Genomic DNA, 19,706 nt, shown 5'->3' with positions numbered 1-19,706 from the left:
TTCAGGCCCAAAGTGATAAAATTGCATGTAGAGATGATCATTAGTTCAGGTTTGACTGTATATAGCATATTAGCAAAAAGGTCAAAAAATGTGACGACAAAAGACCAGCAACAGCATAAAGCAATGAGATTTTAAATGTAAAAGCAGCTAAATGCAATTCAAAAGGAGTGATAATGAATGATTTGAGCAAGGTGGGGGGTCCTAACTTTTGTTATAGCATGCAGAAGTTCACACTACCAGACAGTTATAACCAAAAGTTAGGACCCCCCACCTAACTTTTGTTATAGCATGCAGAAGTTCACACTACCAGACAGTTATAACCAAAAGTTAGTATATTCTTTGTTATAGAACCTACGCAAACTGGAACACAGATAATTATAATTACTCGTGCCTAGGCAGTCCCATGCACTGTGAGAGATTGTCATGGGTAAAAAGTATGTAATCAATTATTCTTAGATATGGAAAAGTGGTCGAATGGCAAAGATAACATGATAGTTAGCTTGGATGAGAATCTGAATATTTGGGTTCAATTCCTGTAATATTTTTTCCTAATGCTTTTAGCGTGGCATCGCGCAGACATGCTTCTTATTACAGTAAAGACTGTCAAACCTAAGCTCTACTTCTTTAATTTCATGTGATCGTTGCTTCAGTGTTGTCATTTAAGAATTTTTTATGAGCTAAAATCCACAAGTAATGGCAGTAGCATTACATAAACAGTTTATCATGATGGTACAGGCCCGGAGAGCTCAGAGTAAAATAGTTTTTATTTATATTCAGTTTTTTATATACTGAGACAATTGGCTATGGAAAACTAAAATAGTGTGTTAAAGTATGCCACAGTGACTGCGTTTGAACAAAGTAGAGAGATAAGATGCATGTATATAAAACATTGCTTGTGAGACAGCCAGTGTTTCCATTAATTTATTTCAGAAATCGCGCACATTCAGTTAAGCAGTTCATTCTAGCAGGACACTAGGGTTTATTGTTCGGAGACCAGTCTGATAAATATTACCCAGACAAGGTTGTACCAACGAACAGATCCCTGGACAAGCCAGTAAGAAAATCTTCCCAAGTGTGAGCCACAAACAAATTTTAAGCAAGCCATGCAAGTAGCAAAGCTTTTCTTACTAAAAATGGTGAGCGAAACAAATTGATATGCCTTAGCTTGGGTAATGCTGTAAGAACATAGCACTGCTATTTTTAATATTTCCGTCCTCAATAATTTGTCTTTTAATCGTAATTACGATGAAAAATGATGTGGTCGTTGACAAAACTACCGTTTGAACTAAAGAGGAGAAGCGCACTGCTTTTTTTTCTCACATGAGCAGCCTACTATATCAATCCAAAATGCTTGCTCTAAGATCATTCCAAAGCAAATTTCTTTTCACATGGCACACTCAACTCCTCACACCAATCTCGACAACTACTGAGAAGGTCATGTGACAATGATAATAGACATGTAAGTTTTTTTTCTAACTGGTCAAGCATGATAGCTGCTTTTTGCAATTCAAGCAGTACAACTAGACTATCAAAGAAGGATATCAGCAGGTCGCAAGGCTATATGTATGTACTAATGATTTATTTACGGAGTTTGAGCTCCAGCAAGTAGTGGAAACACGAAGTGAAAGGTCAAGTTGAATATATGATGAGCTTGGCGTTCTTTCCATCTGTAACGGGTGTTAATAAAGCTGACAATACACATGGTGTTTGAGAGTTTTTGTCGCACGTTCGAGCATCCTTGGAAGTCAACCTCAAGTGGTAATATATATCGCAACATAAGAAACCAGATAAACTCAAGATGAATGAGCCATGTGCACAACGAGCTTTAGCTTTGTTCACGTAAAAGGTTCCTTTTCAAGGTAGCCCTTCTCTGTTACCTTCATTTACACGATTGTTAAACCAAAGTTTCATTCGATAATTACTCGTTATAGTAGTAACGTTTTTTACGACTCTACTTGAATGGTAAATGAGCAGGCCTGCCAACCCAAGAGTGGGGCAGTGCCTGAGATTTGGTTTTGGGGCAATTGACGTATCAATGATAGTATATATAAAATTGTGGAAATTGGGGCAAAAATCTCACACATTTTCATTTTTTCTTTGGGATGATTGCGTGAGTCGCACGCCCAATGCATGAGAGTTGGCAGGTATGTAAATGAGTTCATATGAACAACAGAACTGATGTTTTAACTAAGACACGTGTTTATTTTTTTTATTTTTAGACAGATGCAAAATACGTGTTCTCTATAATTATCCATCTGAATTCTAACTAATCTAGGTTTTCATATTATTACAACAAAATTATTTTATAAGCCTTTATCACTAAATCACTAAAGAGCATACGTCTGAAAATACTAATTGAAGAGGCTAGTGCTAAAAGTGCTTAAGTCACAAATTCAAAAAAATTGAGTTGTCATCTTTTGTAAACCTTTCTGGGTGTAATCAACATAGTCCTCACTTGTTTTGTATGAAAAATGTGTCTAAGTCCCTGTTTAAAGCAGTGAGATTATGAGGGGCGGATCCTACTCCTAGTTAAAAGTACTTAAGTCCAAGGATTGTATGCTATAAGTTCATAAGTCCATAGTTGGCCAATCATGTGTATTGTTGAAGTCATGTGACTCATTGTTGATTCTCAAAATGGCTGACAATGTTGGTATAAATGAGAATAGAGAGAATGAGCAGCCAAATTCAGCTAAGAAGAGACGGTATACCCCAAGCAAGTGGAAGAGAAATGAAATAAAAACAGCCAAGATTGCAGGTAATTTGATAACAATACATCCAATGGCTATTTCAAAGCTTTTACCAACCTTTTTGAAACTAGCAATCTGCCTTGTCAGTGTGATGTGACTGTGAGTGTGAGTGTGATTCACTCATGGGCAAGCAAACAAGCTGACTCTTGTTCATCAATCATTCATTACAGCTTTATCTCAGTAAATAGAAGGATGAAATATATGGAGGCTATGATAATGAGCCCTAGAATAAAACCTTTACTACTAATATTATTATATAATTCTGGATAAATTTTTCAATCAATCCTGCAGCTTCCTGTGTCACTGTAACTGTCAGTGCACCTAGTGGAGTGCAGTGTCTGTTTTGTGATTTTTGTGTCAAGTTCATGTTGTTTATATTAATATTAATTTTCTTATATCTGTTCTAGGGAAGCAGCATGTGTCTTATGGAGGCAGAGCAGTGGCTGAAAGAGTCCAGGTGCTGGTGCAGTGTCACTGCAAGTGTAACACTAAGTTTTCGCCAGCTGAACTGTCTAAAATCCTTGAAGACTTCAATGCTTTACCAAATCACAATGGACAAAATATATATCTACGTGGCTGCATATCAGTGACACCTGATGCCCAGATTAGAAGAAGACCACGCAAAGATGACGCCAAGAAGCGCACTAGTTACACGTACTCTATCACATTACCAACATGTACAGAAGATGTCTGCAAGTCAGCTTTTTGTGGCACACTTGGCATCAAAGAGTCACGGTTGAAGAAAAAGGTTCTCGACTTTGCCATAGACATCAAAGATGGACGTGGCAATCATGGAAACCATCCAAAAATTGCAGAAGATATTCGAGATAAGATAAGATCTCATATCAGGCAGTTTCCAGCACGTGAGAGTCATTATAGTCGCTCAAAAAATGAGAATAAAAGCTACCTTGATGCCAAACTCAGCATTGCTGAAATGCACCGACTATTTATACGAGATACGCCAGAGTGTAACAATGTCAAATACTGGCTGTACCACGATATATTTAACTTTGAGTTTAGCATAGCATTCGGATATCCCCGCAGTGATATTTGTGACAAATGTGAAAAGTTCACCGCAGATATTAAAGCTGCCGAGGCGGGTGGGGATCCTAGGAAAGCTAGAGAGCTGACGGCGCAACACGAGCTCCACATTTGAAAGGCAGACGTCTTCAATGTCTAAATGAAAGAAGATTCGGAAGCAGCGAAACTGGCTGGAAATACAGATGTGATATGTATGGACTATGAAAAGAACTTACCACTCCCATTAACTGGAATTGGCCAAGAATATTACAAGCGGCAGCTATGGATACACAACCTATATATACACAGCATGGTTACCGATCAGCCCTACATGTACTTATATGCGGAACATTATGCTGGGAAAGGCCCTAATGATGTAATTTCAATCCTTGACAATTACATATCTAAGCTTCCGGACATTATTACTAAGCTGACCATCTTTGCTGACAACTGCTTCTCGCAAAATAAGAACAGGTAAGTATACGTCATGACAGTGTTAGTTACACATATCTCGTTTTAAAGTGTTGTACTGTTATATTTCTAGTATGAGAATGATAGGCTTATGCATGTGTTCTATTTTTTTCAGATACATCTACGCCTATCTCTGTGGCCTAGTCAACAAAGCTGGATGCACACTCAAGAAAATCGAAGTAAAGTACCCTCTACCAGGACATAGTCGTATGCCTTGTGACCGGTGAGTAGATGTTATTACTGGTTATGTGATTCTAAGTTCACGTTATTACGAGAAAAAGTATATTGCAATCTTGTAATCTTACACGTTCACCAACGTGAGGTGTTTATTATACAGATACTTTGGACGCATCAGGAAAAGAAAAAAGAAAAAGGACCGTGTGACTTCACCGTCGGAGTGGGTCAACCTAATAAAGACGACAGACCAACAGAAACCATTCCGGATAGCCTTTGTTGAACACCCGTTGACAGATGATATGCTACCAGATGACACACCAGTTATAACTGTCATGAACTATAAAGATGCTTACGAGCCCGTTGTAAAAGCAGTAACTGGTACTGGGGCATTTCGAGGGGTTCGATTCCAACTTGGAAAGACGGTGACAAGCCGAACTGCCATGACAGCTAACTGTACCACTCCAGTTATTATCTTGAAAAGAGGAATGAAGATGGTGAATCTTACCAACCCTACCAATCTTTGCCAGGCCTATCCACCAGGAAACTTCCTCGCGATCAAAGAGGCTAAATACAACGATGTGAAGGCGCTTCTCTCCCACGTACATCTAGATGCGAGAGTCACTTTTCAAGACAAACTTAAACCATACAGTGCTGCCATTGCAGATCTAGATAATGATGATGATGATAGGGAGTAGAGCGCAGAACTTTTACTTTATTACATAGTTTCATTTTATTATTTTAGTCACATTATACTCTCCAGGTCGCCTCTATTAGTATTAATTTATCTCAATATTTTAGTCTCATATTCCAGTCATGTATCATATTATCATAATATAACCTCATTATATATTCTGATCATACATTATATATATATATATTCTGATCATACATTATATTGCAAAGTCTCATATTATGTTGGATACTAGCATTTTAGCGGATTGTATTAGGGCACAGCGATATGTCGCGGTGCAAGAAGTACTCAAGTCCGGAATTTGAGTCAAAAGTACCTAAGTCCATAATTAATTTTTTTGCTTACCCGCCTACCGTTTTTAAAAAAACCTTGTAGCTCATGTCAAATGTCAAGTTAACATAGTAGTCAAGAAAGGTGTGAAAGATGTTTCAAAAAAGCTATTAGTATGATTTACCATAAACTTTAAATCTTTAATGAGCTGCTGATGGAATTGGACATTATGTGACTTGGGCACTTTTAGCGCTAGGCTCTTCAATTATTCTATTCACAAACAGGAAATCAAAATTCATTCTGCAGCAATATGAACACAGGTAATGGCGAAGGACAAATGCTAAATGAAGTGAAAAATTATTTAAACTACAATTCAATAAGGTTTCTAGAATTCTGTTTCGCTATTTCAACCAACCTGGCAGCACTGCAATATATCGGCAAGGCTAGCTTCTCACGTGTGATCAAAACGAATCGTTCATGTGAATGATCAACAGCCGCCGAGAACTGAAGTAGTATTTGAACAATGTAAAAGGAGGCTTGGTTGGTTATCAAAATTAAAAGACACCAATGAGAAGACAGAACGATTTGTTAACCATAAAACTAATTTCATGTACGTCGCCAGATGGATGCAGCTGTTTTTAACTCTATGAAAGAAGACTACTCCGTAAACAATGTACCGATACACAAAGTACACGTTTATATGATCTGCATTAATTTTATGGCATTGTATTTAGTACGCTGTTTTACAACTTGGGCACTCTAAAATGGTGCTAGTCAACTTATTCATTAACAAGTCACTTATCATTGTGGTTAGGAGTTGTCTTCCGTATCACTCTATGCTCGGATTCATTACTGATGATTCATGACAAGGATAAAACAGCTGGCTGTCTGGAGATGTACGTACATTGATATGTATGTATTTATGAATATTGATGTATACCAAGTACCAAACTGTCTTTTAGAGTACTCATACTGACCATTGGATCTGTATACCAGTTAGTAATATAAACAAATTTTGGCAAATCAAGTAATATTCCTTATTACACCTACATTATGTTTAAATGCCAACGCATGAAGCACTTGCCGAATGCAACAAACTAGTAAAGACATAAAATAAAACAATAAACTATATAAATCTTGTTATATTTACAAGATACAAATGTACAGATTGTGCACCACCACAAAAAGGGCTGCCATGCTAAAAGACTAGCGCATGAGTATCACAATAACTTGATAAGTTCATCACTAACAGCCGTCGGTGTGAGTATGCCGATGTCGGTGAAAAGCAGGGTGAGGTACTCAGCAGGTGTGTAGTCGATAGATGGATGCACCGCAGAACTGTCTCTGCACTGATTGTTACTTTGATTCTCAGTACTCTGTCAATTTAGAAAGCAGCAAAAGGATGTTGTAAGCGTCAATTCCTAGTTCTCGACTCCAGTAAAAAGTTTTGCTACTATATACTGAGCAAATCAAAGCCAAAAACATGCAAAATTTTATCAACTCTTTGTGCACTCTCTTTATCGAGCAGGTACTGCTGAGTTCTGTACACTTTTGTTCCAACGGTTTTTGTGTTAATTATTATTTATTACCATACAGTTATCGCTATCTACTAGTTCATTTGTTCTATTATTAACAAATAATAATAATAATTGTTTTTTGTCAAAGTTGAACACTTTCAATGAGTGACAAAGTTATGAATGACTGACAAATTAAGAAAACAAATTGCCTGTTGCATTACACAAGCTGCACTAACACTACAAAAATGACAGCAGCACACTAGTGCAGCAGCACACTAGTGCAGCAGCACACTAGTGCAGCAGCACACTAGTGCAGCAGCACACTAGTGCAGCAGCACACTAGTGCAGCAGCACACTAGTGCAGCAGCACACTAGTGCAGCAGCACACTAGTGCAGCAGCACACTAGTGCAGCAGCACACTAGTGCAGCAGCACACTAGTGCAGCAGCACACTAGTGCAGCAGCACACTAGTGCAGCAGCACACTAGTGAAGCAGCACACTAGTGCAGCAGCACACTAGTGCAGCAGCACACTAGTGCAGCAGCACACTAGTGCAACAGCACACTAGTGCAGCAGCACACTAGTGCAGCAGCACACTAGTGCAGCAGCACACTAGTGCAGCAGCACACTAGTGCAGCAGCACACTAGTGCAGCAGCACACTAGTGCAACAGCACACTAGTGCAGCAGATATATAGTGCTACCATTCAATAAATGTAATGGAAAATCTGCAAGAAAACCTTCAAATGACTAAGGGTAAAGTTCAAGGTCAACATAACACAGCATTTCGTAGCATCGGTGCTTAGCCACAACAAACATCCGCTGTTGCATTTTACCAATGAGTGTGGTTGAAACCTTGTCAAGAATACATATGCCGCATTGGTATAATTTTTTGAAGCTGAAAAACAAATACGTAAAAAGTGAGTGCAGCACTTGACTGACTAGTAGCAAGTCTGACTAATCAGGCCTGAAGCATCGGAGTGAGTGCAGCACTTGACTGACTAGTAGCAAGTCTGACTAATCAGGCCTGACTAGTAGCAAGTCTGACTAATCAGGCCTGAAGCGGAGTGAAGGGAGCTAGTAACTTACTAATCAACTCACCGCATGACTTTTGGGCAAATCTTGTTGATTCAATGGATAAAGAGAAGAGAATTTGAAACTTTCTGCTGCTACATAAACTGGTTTGTTGAAAGCTTTGGCAGCCATGGCAATCGAGAATGTACCGATCTGAAAATATGTGGTTTGTGAACGCTAAATCTATAAATTGAGCCATGAAAGCTTCCAAAATTAGTTAAAATATGTTAGTGAATAATAAAGAATTGCACGAGTAACAAAAAATAGTGAAAACCATCTGTACTTTATTAATAATGCCTCCACTGGCCACGACTCCTTCGGCTCCAACAAGCACCAAATCAATTTTCTCCATGATATATCCAATAGCAGCATCAAGTATCACCTCAGCTTCAATGTTACAGCCCCTCAGGTCCTCGGCCATTTCAGTCCTAGAAAGAAAGTGTTTCACACCTTTTAATCAGTTGCTAGAACAGCGAGCAACAATACTAATACAGAAATTAAAAAAACGAGTCAATTTGTACCAAAGATGTCAAACACTGAAAATAAATTATTCTGTGAAAAATTGGGTGAGTATTCAATACAGTTTCATAACAGATCAATCAGAAGTTTATGCCACTGATAGCATTACAGAATGTCATACGCGGCAGCAGGATTAACTGTAAAAATATACATGCCAACAGATAGCTTTAATTGGTGGATATACCTACAAACATGTTGAAAGCAAGGAGTTATTCATTAACACATGAAAAGTAATTGCCACAATAAGACACTTACCCTGACTTCCCTGGCAATGACTCTGTAACAAATACTTTAAATTTCTTGGTTTTGGAGGCTTCAGTTAACAGTGCAAGGACAACGCGAGACCTTGAGTGCGCAAGGATTACCTACAGATAATTGCAGTGATGAAACAAACATATTAGTTGAGGTATGTTAATAAAGATTAACCTACTGACAGAGCTGAATATATAATGATTAGGTCAGGTTCTAGTGGGCCATCACAAACCAGTCTGTACGGAGAAACAGACACAATGACAGCACACTTAATCTATGCTAGAATCAGAAACCTTAACTTGGCATATATGTATTATATGTATATATGGTATATACATGTATGTATATACGTACGGTATATATGTATATACAAATAGTATATAACTTATATATCATATATGTGTATACGTATATATGGTACATATGTATATGCATTATATGTATATATATAACATGCATGTATTATATGATATATATATATATATATATATATATATATATATACATGCTACAGACAGTACTGTTTCGGCTATTGAAGCCTCATCAGTGCAGCTCAGAGCTTAGGCAAGGGACACAAATCCCATTACCAATGAGAGTTGACTTCCTGCCATGAAGCAACTTATAAATATATATACATTATATGTGTATATAGTTGTGACACGGAAACATATAATTTATCTACAATGTACAATGAAGCTGACTTGATAAAGCAAAAGAAAAATATAGGGCAGTAAATAGTAAATCTTGTTGGATTGGTAGCTCCACTCGTCCTCATATTAACAATAAAATCGATGAGAAACTTTACAATCTTTGGCATTTTATTCTTAAATGGTTTATAGTCTTTTAAGCAATGATATTTATTGTTAATGTATTGGTTCATTTTATAAAAACGTTAGCTACTGATCGCAAGTTTTAAGTCGCTAGCTTAAAGTCTGAACAAAAATAAAACTTCTCTGAGCGGAACCCCTAAAAAGTTGTGATACCTGTTACAGTATCTAAAGATTCTTTCTCCTTTTAAATTTGTAACATCTATCAATCGATGGCCGAATATATTAAATTGTTCCATGACTTATGGTTATATTGCGCATTTTTAGATGAAAATGAACTTGCACCTATATAAGTATGTTATGCCCTTAAGCCTTAAGTATATACATGTATATAATTATTATTATTATACTATACATTATAATATATTGTTAATATAATTATTATTATAACATTAATAGTGATCAGCCTCCAAAATGAAATGATGAAAAAAATTATTCCTATGATATTAAATGCTCCATTATTCAATCATAAACTATTGTGACCTTTCTGGGACCTTTCTGTGTGACCTTTAGAGGATCTCTGAAACATTAGGGTTCATTTTCTAAGCAATTTTTCTTTTATTTTTTATTTTCTCTAAATTAGCATTGCAGCAAATCTTATATGCAAATATGTACATTTTTAGGAACTTGAAACTTATTGAGTTGGCTGCCTACAAGACTTACTATTAAAAAAAAAGAAAATTAGTACTAATTTTATGTTTTTAATCAACTATACAACAGTGCAAAAATTTTGAATAAACAAGGCCAAACTTACAGCTTTCTCCTTAATGTGTGGACTTCCATAAGTCGCAATCTTTTGGCGAGATAATTCTACCTTCTTGACAAATTTATCCCCTCTCTCTAACATCAGCTTTTTGCACTCTTCAAAACCCTGTAATACAAACAAGCTGCTAGAGCTCTAGTCTAGTGTTACATAGCTATGTACATTATGATTCAACAAATAGATCGTGACTGAAAAAGCTGATATTTTCACATTGTTCGCAATCTCACCTTTTCTAGTCAGTTATGGCTGAACTACTAGTTGCCATAGTCTATATTGTTAATTTTTAGAGAGATGAATCGAAGATGAATTGAAGATATTATGACGAAGGATTTTATTTTGCTTCTAAATAGCACGAATGCCAGAAACGGAAGAAGGGACTAAACACAAAGGAGTGCTTGTAACAATTAAAACATAGACATAAATAATATCTGTAACACACAAAGTGACATATACCAATGTCTATTAGCTACGGTTTTATGAAAGAATAAAATGGAGTATAGTTGCGGGCTAAACAAATACAAATAAGTGGGCACAACTGCAAAATCTATGGTTGTATATATCAACATGCTCCCTAAAACATAAATTTTGAGTTTACTGATAGTAGTTTGGTGATTTGGGGTAGCGAGCGGTTTCTTAAGGCAGTCAGTGAGATTCTCAGTAGTGTTAATATAACGATAGGTAATGTTTGTTTGTTCGCGTATGAAATGGTATCTGATGTCAATATGTTTGGTGCGACTGTGTGAGATGGGGTTGCCATTACTAATAGCTATCGCGCTCCGATTGTCACAATGTATGATGTTAGCGGTCGGTTGTTGTATATAGAGAGACCGGTAGAATGAACGGAGGTAGATGGCCTCTTTGGTTGCGTCGGAGAGAGCCATGTATTCTGCCTCAGTGGAGGATAGTGCAACAGTAGACTGCTTTCAGGTCTTCCAACTGATTGGAGCACTGTCACCTAGAGAGAAAATATATCCTGTTGCCAATCTGCATCACAGTATCCGGCAAGTTCACTATCAGAGGGTGAGAACATAAGCGAATAGTCGATCGTACCCTTCAAATATCGGAGGACACGTTTCGCTGCTGTGACATGAGTTAGACCTGGTTTGTCAAGAAATTGGGATAGCTTGGAGATCACCCAACTTATATCAGGTCTTGTAGCGTGTAGGTAGATGAGACTACCAATGAGTTTGCGGTATGGAAAATCAAGCACAGATTCGTGTTCGTTACCCGTAGCTTTCATCAGATTCATGCTCTTATCAGCGGGTGTTTTGACTGGTTTACAGTCAGACATTCCAAAACATTTTAGAAGCTCGTTAATATATCATTGTTGAGACATAATGTACGATTTTTCGTTACGAGCGAAATCGATTCTTAGAAACCAGTTCAATGGGCCTCGATCGTTCATATTGGACCGTTGATTTAGTTACTGTTTCACATGATTTATGGATTCCATTTATTTGCTGACGAGCAGAATATCGTCTACCCAAAACAGTATGTATGTGAGTTCATTTACGTTTGATTTATAAGTGCAAGAATCACTAGCGGTAGGTACAAAGTTGCAAGATTTAAGGAAGTCTGTCAAGGTTTTGTGCCAGTTACAGCCACTTTGTTTCAGACCATACAAAGATTTTTTGAGATGACAGGTAAGGTCGGGATTGGATTGTTCATACCCTGGGGGCTGTTGTAGATAGATATCAGTATCTATAGGTGCATTCAGGTATGCGGCTTTAACGTCAAGTTGATGTATGAATATGCCATTGTTTGCGGCCTTGTGTAGGAGGGTTCTAATAGAAGTGAAGCGTGTTGTCGGTGAGTATGTCTCAGAGTAGTCAAGACCATGCACTTGGGTGAAGCCTCTTGCTACATAGCTTGCTTTGTATTGAGTCTGATTTTTCTCTTTGCCCTGCTTGATAGTGTATACCCATCTACCCTTGGTTTCAGATCGTCCCTCTGGTAGAGGTACTAGATCCCAGGTGTCGTTTTGTATGAGCACTGCCATCTCCTTATCCATGGCTGTTTTCCAATGTTTTGCATCTGAACTGTTCATTGCTTGTTCATGTGTTTCAGGGATAGTGGCTAAACCAGCAAATGCAAAGTCGATGGATGCAGTGAAGTAGTAATCACTGAGGTGAGAGGGTATTTTTCTGTTCCTCTGTGGTCAAATCTGGCAGTTGGTTGCGACGTCTCTGGGATATCCTGTGGGGTACTAGTTATTAGTGGTCCTTGGTTGACCTGACTAGCATTTTGCTAACCATTGGCTGGACGATCTGAATTCTGTGTAGTAACAGATTGCTCTGACACTATTCCCTCTGCATGTTTAGCGTTTTAGTATAGATATGAACATCAGGTTCCGATTCTGGTTTTACGTGTTTACAAGCGGATCGGACGATTTATGTATGACAATGTTTCGAGGCATGATGATTCGTTGATTGCCCTCGAGAATGTAATAGCTTTGACTGTCCGTATTGATACCGATGTATATAAATGTACCATGTTTACCACTCGGGCCGAGCTTTGCTTTGGGTTTTTCATTGTAGAAGGTACACAAGGCACCAAACTTGTATATCTTGCGCATGTCGGGTTTGTGAGTCGTAAACAGGTTGTGTGCTGTTTTTGAGGTATGTTGCTGATAGCTGCGGTTTCGGAGATATACAGTGTGTTTTACGGTGTATGGCCATAGCTGCTTCAGTGGGCCTGAGTCAGCTAGCAGGCGTCGAGCCATTTCCATTATACTGCGCCACAATGGTGTGTGAGGAGCAGTAGTTGTATGCTTGACACCTCTCTTGAGTAGAACTGACTGAAAAAACTTACCTATGTACTCACTACCATTATCAGTGTGTATCTCTGTTACTTGCCCTATCGGAGCGATAGCACTGAGAAACTGTTTGAAGGCTGTCGATGCATCATCCTTTGACCTAAATGGGTATAAAAAGAGTATGGATGAGTATCCGTCAATGAAGTTGATTATGTAGCGATAACCTTGGCGAGAAGGAGGCCTTATTAGACCTTGTATATCACTGTGGACTCGAAGGAGAGGTTTAGTGGCTAGAACAGGCTTATCATCCTGAACCTTAGGTTGTTTAGTGATCTTATTCTCTGTACACACTAGACATGTACCGGGTTTGATGAACTTATTGATAGCCATGCCCTTAGTTGCATTAGTAAGTTTGGCTATATCTTCGTAATTCGTATGACCCAGATCGATGTGCCACTGTTCGAGGGTTTTAGTGGCATATGCTGTTGTGGGCTTATCATTTATTAGAAGATAGTATAAATTCATGTCACGAGCGAAGTCGAATCTAGTCTTACCAGCTTGTAGATAGTTGCCGTCTTTCAAGAAGACAACATTTGCTCAATTACCTACGGCTGCACGCACAGAGAATAGGTTAGTGGGAAATGTTGGAGTTAGTAGTGCGTTTTCCAGACATACTTTGTGTGATATGCCCTCTGAATCTACCACATTATACTTCGCATTACCCTTAGTGGTTATTATTTCGTTACTCATGTGTCCATCAGCCACTTCAACAAAATTATTTGTTGGTACGAATGTTTTGTCATAGTTAATGAATCTATCGGGGTCGTTTAGTATATGTGATGTCGCGCCTGAGTCAGCTATGAATCAATGTGTCATAGCATTAGATTTTATTCGATGGGCCATATCGACAAGCTTGAATGAGAAGGTGTCGGCGCCACTCAGTTTTCGCAGTCTGTGGTTTTTGCTGTTCCCATTTCTTAGTAAAGCACGTATCCTCACAGTGATTTGGCTTCATGCAGTATGTGCACGTGAGACTGGACTTAATCGGACACTTATTTACTTTGTGTGTTTTGTCACCACATGGAATGCATGAGTATGAGTTTGGTATGTTATGCGTTGGCCCCTGTGTGGCCTGTTATCGCTCCCTGTGTGGCTAACATGCTAGAGTGTTCTTTCCTCACAGCCTCAGTTGATACGTAATTTCAGAGTTGTACTTTGAACTTGGACTATGTTTTTACTTTGTCAAGTTGCGTGTGTACGACAATGAACGGCCTGTACGATTCAGGTAGACCTTTTAGCAGCATAGCAATAATTAGGTTGTCAGAAATTTGCTCACCTGCTGTTCGTAGACCTGTTGCAGCCCTTTCACCTTTAATTATGTAAATGGTCATGCCTTCATGATCTGACATGGTTATTGTGGTAAGCTCCTTGTACAGCATTAGTACTCTTGGCTCTTTCGTACTTGCGCAGTGTTCACTCAGAATTTTTTTGGGGCTTGTCTACCATTACCCGATGCATTATTCATGATGAGCAAGAGGGATCTTTCGTCTATCACTTGTACAAGTTCAGCATAAGCTGTCTGATTATGTTCATCAAAGTCCTTGTGATCATCAACACTGGGCGCCTTTGGTAGGATGGCTTTTTGGTATAATTTGTTCTGCGTGTAGAGGTAGTCCAGGAATCTTGTTTCCCACAGATGGTATTTATTAGGGTCCCCATCATAATAAGCCCATAACCTGTTAAACTACTAGTTGCCATAGCTATATTGTTAGTTTTTAGAGAGAAATCAAAGATAAGTCGAAGATATTATAACAAAGGATTTTATTTTGCTTCTAAATAGCACGAATGCCAGAAACGGAAGAAGAGACTAAACACAAAGGGGTGTTTGTAACAATTAAAACACAAAGACATAAATAATATCTCTAACACACAAAGTGACATATAACAATGTCTATTAGCTACGGTTTTATAAAAGAATAGAATGGAGTATAGTTGCGGGATAAACAAATACAAATAAGTGGGCACACAACTCCAAGATCTATAGTTGTATATACTAACAGTTACCATCAACAAAGACCAGTCAAGCTGGTCAGTTGGTTTAGAGAATGGAGGAAAAACACATCAACACATCGAGCCATTTCTGAAGCAGTTTTACCTACTATTTACTGCATATGATAACTTAAGAGCCGAAGTTATAGCGATTCTTCGTAGTAGGTATTAAATAGCTTTTGCAGTTTACATAGTTACTCTTACAGAGCTCAAACTTTACACAAACTAAATAATATTTGCCAACATACTTTGTCTCTCCCTTCATCTGTAATATTGCTGATGAACCTCATGAACAGCTCACAGCCACTGTTTGTCGACGTCAAAGTGTCAGTCCTATCTTCTTGAATGATTGTCACAGCACTTTTTAACTGTTCAAAAAGTTCAGCAGAGGTAGATGCTGTAAAGAGAATTTAATATAATGTTCAAAAGATGGTATAGAGTACAGGCTTAATTCTACTCACTATCCAGGAAAGATGTATTTTATAAAATTGTACGTAAAGCAAAGATATACAAAACAGCATAGCATAAACATCTTGCGTATATTTTGCCTTAAAAAGTTTATTCACCATTATTGAAGCTTGTCTGTGAAGTTGTTCTTCCAAGATCAAAATTTGAACGGGCAAACTTGGAGCATAACCAGCTTTTAATGTATACAATATATATGTATACTTTTAATATATGCAATATATATGTATACTTTTAATATATGCAATATATATGTATACTTTTAATATATGCAATATATATGTATACTTTTAATATATGCAATATATATGTATACTTTTAATATATGCAATATATATGTATACTTTTAATATATGCAATATATATGTATACTTTTAATGAGCTAGCTGGATACAAATGTTTTATAATAAATGTGCGCAATATAAATATCTGCAGTCCAGAGGGCCTTCCGATCACAAAGCTGAGAGTTTGATGAACGATTGCGTCAGTGTTATCATAAATCATAAAATGATTTCTAGCAGTGGCTGATACAAATTTATCATATTTCTCACCAATAAAAAAATGCAGTATCCAAATATTTTGAATCCTTTTATATTGTTCATTAAAAAACAACAAATAATTATTATAGGCCGCATGGTCCTTTGAAAATATTATTGGGCATTGAGATTAGAAGGCATTGCAAAAAACTATGCTGCAATTTCCTTCTATTTTAAAAATAAATTCCTAGCATTTGCACTAGCAATAGTGCATACAGATTTGAGACAATATATCAAATAGAGTTTAAGTTTTCATATGAGAATTAGAGTAGCACAGTGCAAAATAAAAGCATCAACTCCTACAGACAGTAAAGGAGCCATACTAAAAAGTAAAAACATAAAAGTTTACAAAGAGAGGTGATGAGATCAAAAAATTTTAATTTTTTTTTTAAAGAAAACTGTTAGAAATAGCTTCATCAAGTAACTTTGCAGCATGCGCAAAGATGGTGCAAGCACAAGTGCACATCATAATACTCATTGCATCAAATAGAGGATGGGTGAGAGCAACAAAGCCTATGCTCTTTATAAAAAACAATTTCAGACAATTTTACCACCATCTGGGGTAAATTCCTCGTGAAACTTTGAATAAGCATTTGGCAAGCTTGAGAGTGACACTGAGTGTGTTGATTTCTGCACAAAGATTTCTAGCATTTATTTTTTAAATAATCAGCCATTAAGAAAGCAGATATAATTATAGTAAACTTCATGCTACTGATAATAATAAGATTTGATCTCTTGCAATAAAGTTTCTTGCTGTAAAAATGTTCTGAAATTAGCAATGTTTGTTGTAAGAATTTCTCCTTGCACTCAAATGCCTAGACATTCACAGACATTGAATAATTTTATCAAGCAATGTTCAAACAGGTGAAAGAAGCGTTTTATGTGTATACTAATAAAATATTGATAATACCCTCAAACCTCTAAACTATTCCTAAACTTCAGTGAGAGTTTTTAAACAGGATATCATCCTGAATGCTTTTTTCTAAATGTTGACATTTTGTGATATTTTTGTACAAAAATTGCTGCACCTTATTTTTATGTTGACGAAACTTCCATTATTAAAAGAAACGCTGTCTAACCTCAGATGAATAACAATTTTCATACAATTTATAATTAAGTGCATTGGAAAAATTTTTTCTGGCAAAAACACTATGAAGTTGATTATTATAACGGATACACAGTAATTAGCACAAATCCTACATATTTTAGCAAGTTCTATTTTCAATAAGTACATCGTTGCTTACTCCCATTTTGGCTTGCTACGGTTTGGTTGACCAAATACTGACACTTCATCCAACACAAGACAAGAGATGGATTTTACTTAGATAAAATTTTCGCTATGGCTGTATTTTTTATAGATTGCAAATTGTTTTAGGGGTGCGCAGCTACAGCTCTTCCTTGACTCACTTATTCAGTAGTTCAATGAATGGAAGAGGGAAAGACTGTCTTTGTTGGTCGACACCTTATAATTGCTGCAAGGTTCAACGACTATCAGATGGATGGTTTGCCAAATAAATTCTGGACTAGTGACTATAGGGTATTGTACAATGGAGAGTTTCTAAGATTCCTGCATCTTTTAATAGTTTCCCACAAAATTCAAAACACATCAGCCCTTCAAAGAGCCTGGTTACTTCAGAACAATTTGTTTTCAAAGCAAGCTTGCTGATGTGATAGCCTTAGCATTCTAGACTTTTAAACTAATTTTTCTTGGCAATAACCAAACTAAGAGAAGCAAAAACATAACCTCACAGGCAATGAAAGAACAAGCGCAAAAATATTCTATTATTTAAATGTGACCTAAATTACACAAAAACTATACCCATGATCTGCAAACTTACCGGTGCTTTCTTTTATTAGTGCCAGCAATGTTTTTATTGCAGAAAGTGCAGACGAAACGTTGCTGCTTTCCTGGTCTTTAAGGAGACGATGCACATCATCTAAAAATAAAACAAAATAATTCAACAATATCGTACAAACTCATTATGATATGATATACCCCAAACTCTGGGTAGAAAATTTTCCTAAATGTAGCAATGCTCTATTAACCAATTATTTTGTTTATTATCAATTGCTCAATAAAATGTTCAGCTTAAAGGTATGTTAAAGGCTGTGTTAGCAAAGTACTTCATAATTCTGCCATCTTTGTGCATCATGTTGTTATACATTATGCACACAAAAATAAACGTATTCCTATGATCGATTCTTGATTGTGCTAATATGTGAAAGATTTTCTAGTGGAGCTCTTTGAGCAATGTTTGAATAAAGACATCAAAACACTCTACATTTGTAGAAATCTTTAGTAAAACTGATATGTTTGACCTTACAGAAGTTGTGCTACTGTAGATTATTAAGAACTAGTGAGTTCTGTGTTTTTATGAATATAATTGTAGGTATATCATTTGACAAAAAAATTATTCGATCATTTCGCATAACTAATAACTTCACTAAATGGTTTTTCTTTCAACCTAAATAGTCACAGTTATTATGTAATTAAACCATCACTTGTTCAACAACACTACACAAAAATGAAATCAATCATTTCTTGTGAGGCTTGGGTTGCAAAAAACCAACGAATAGTTAGAATAATGTTTGTTAGTTTTTATCAGAGTTCTGAAAAATAGGACAAACCCGACTTTTAATCGTTCCTATCAGTAGAACTAAAAGCCAAGCTTATACAAGCTTTACTTAAGCGATTAATAAGTTGTTCCCTATCAAAGCTTTTAAAGTCAGCATAAATTAAATGCTACAAACAATAAAAGCACTCATTAGATTTAGTCAAGATTGCATGCCACATGAACTCTGTATGTAAAACTTTTGCTAATCATATTATTACGGATTCAATAAAAAATTAGTTCAGCAAATATTCTATGGACCATATACAGAATGGACTTTGCAAAAGGAACAAAAATATGCATTAAAAAACTTACATATTTTAGTAAAAATTTGGAGCAAAGAGGCCAACATAACATAAAGCAAACATTAATCATTAAGTCATTAATTGTGATGATTCGATAAAAGGCAAAAAATGTTCAGCAGTTCACCAAACATACATATACCCTATTGCAAGCTATAATTAATTAAACAAGAGAATCAGCTAGTAGCCTTTTAATGCAACCCAATCCAGTATTCAATAATTTTCTCATAGCTTAATAATATAAACAAAAGTATTTGTAACACAGTATTGATAACACAAAGGTTGTAACGACATAGTTGTCAGTCCTTACTGTATCTTTGAGATTATACCACAAGTATAACACATTAGAACTGCAAAATAAATAAATTAATTACCTTTTAGTGTATTCATTATGAAATTTGAGTAAAAGTGTGGCTAGTGAATTGATGCTGTATTTTTACCGTTTAATACTAAACGGTGTTGGCAAACTCAGTTGTGTTGTGTTCTTTCATCAGCGACAGTTGCTGGCAAAACATGCAGTTACCTATTACGGCATCGTCCCGTTAACGTGCTTATACAAAAGCTTTTGTTCAATTTTAGCTATCACAATTCCATTACTTTTATTTATTATATCACGAACTTTACTTTTATTCGTTTGGTTTTTTGTTACTAACCAATTGAAT

General features: G+C 36.6%; 3 protein-coding genes across 4 annotated transcripts in view; 1 reads left to right on the top strand and 2 right to left on the bottom strand.

The window, feature by feature from the left end:
- LOC137385640 (nucleosome assembly protein 1-like 1-B) overlaps window positions 1–5,877 on the bottom strand; it is a 38,421-nt gene extending 32,544 nt beyond the window's left edge. The window contains exon 1 of the mRNA XM_068072147.1: window positions 5,792–5,877. The gene's annotated coding sequence lies outside the window, so the exon portion shown is untranslated. The remainder of the gene's footprint in view (window positions 1–5,791) is intronic.
- On the top strand, window positions 2,728–5,110 carry LOC137398563 (uncharacterized). Its single transcript, XM_068084743.1, has 4 exons — window positions 2,728–2,755; window positions 3,155–4,241; window positions 4,354–4,461; window positions 4,576–5,110. The coding sequence occupies exons 2-4, from the start codon at window positions 3,928–3,930 to the stop codon at window positions 5,108–5,110; spliced, it is 957 nt and encodes a 318-aa protein (XP_067940844.1). The 5' UTR covers window positions 2,728–2,755; window positions 3,155–3,927.
- Window positions 5,878–6,348: 471 nt separating the features above from the next.
- On the bottom strand, window positions 6,349–19,560 carry LOC137404056 (translation initiation factor eIF2B subunit alpha-like). 2 transcript variants are annotated; one of them, XM_068090216.1, is made up of 8 exons: window positions 19,419–19,560; window positions 17,969–18,067; window positions 15,378–15,526; window positions 10,317–10,433; window positions 8,739–8,848; window positions 8,248–8,392; window positions 7,992–8,117; window positions 6,349–6,752 (listed from the first exon to the last, which is right to left on the bottom strand). In XM_068090216.1, the coding sequence occupies exons 1-8, from the start codon at window positions 19,432–19,434 to the stop codon at window positions 6,597–6,599; spliced, it is 918 nt and encodes a 305-aa protein (XP_067946317.1). In that variant the 5' UTR covers window positions 19,435–19,560; the 3' UTR covers window positions 6,349–6,596. The 2 variants fall into 2 exon arrangements, with proteins under 2 accessions (XP_067946317.1, XP_067946323.1); XM_068090222.1 differs by having other exon boundaries at window positions 6,349–6,743.
- Window positions 19,561–19,706: the final 146 nt, after the last annotated feature.

The sequence above is a fragment of the Watersipora subatra genome, chromosome 1, assembly GCF_963576615.1.
Source record: "Watersipora subatra chromosome 1, tzWatSuba1.1, whole genome shotgun sequence".
In the NCBI taxonomy this organism is placed as follows: Eukaryota; Metazoa; Bryozoa; class Gymnolaemata; order Cheilostomatida; family Watersiporidae; genus Watersipora; species Watersipora subatra.
Note: the sequence above shows the minus strand (reverse complement) of the source record. Positions and strands in the feature narration are given on the sequence as shown.

Coding starts and splice junctions, on each gene's coding strand:
- LOC137404056 (XM_068090216.1), bottom strand. Junction 15,527..17,968: donor ACTAATAAAAGAAAGCACCG/GTAAGTTTGCAG, acceptor TTCTCTTTACAG/CATCTACCTCTGCTGAACTT. Junction 10,434..15,377: donor CAGATGAAGGGAGAGACAAA/GTATGTTGGCAA, acceptor TTTGTATTACAG/GGTTTTGAAGAGTGCAAAAA.
- LOC137398563 (XM_068084743.1), top strand. CDS start 3,928: ATGAAAGAAGATTCGGAAGCAGCGAAACTGGCTGGAAATACAGATGTG. Junction 4,242..4,353: donor TTCTCGCAAAATAAGAACAG/GTAAGTATACGT, acceptor TATTTTTTTCAG/ATACATCTACGCCTATCTCT. Junction 4,462..4,575: donor AGTCGTATGCCTTGTGACCG/GTGAGTAGATGT, acceptor TTTATTATACAG/ATACTTTGGACGCATCAGGA.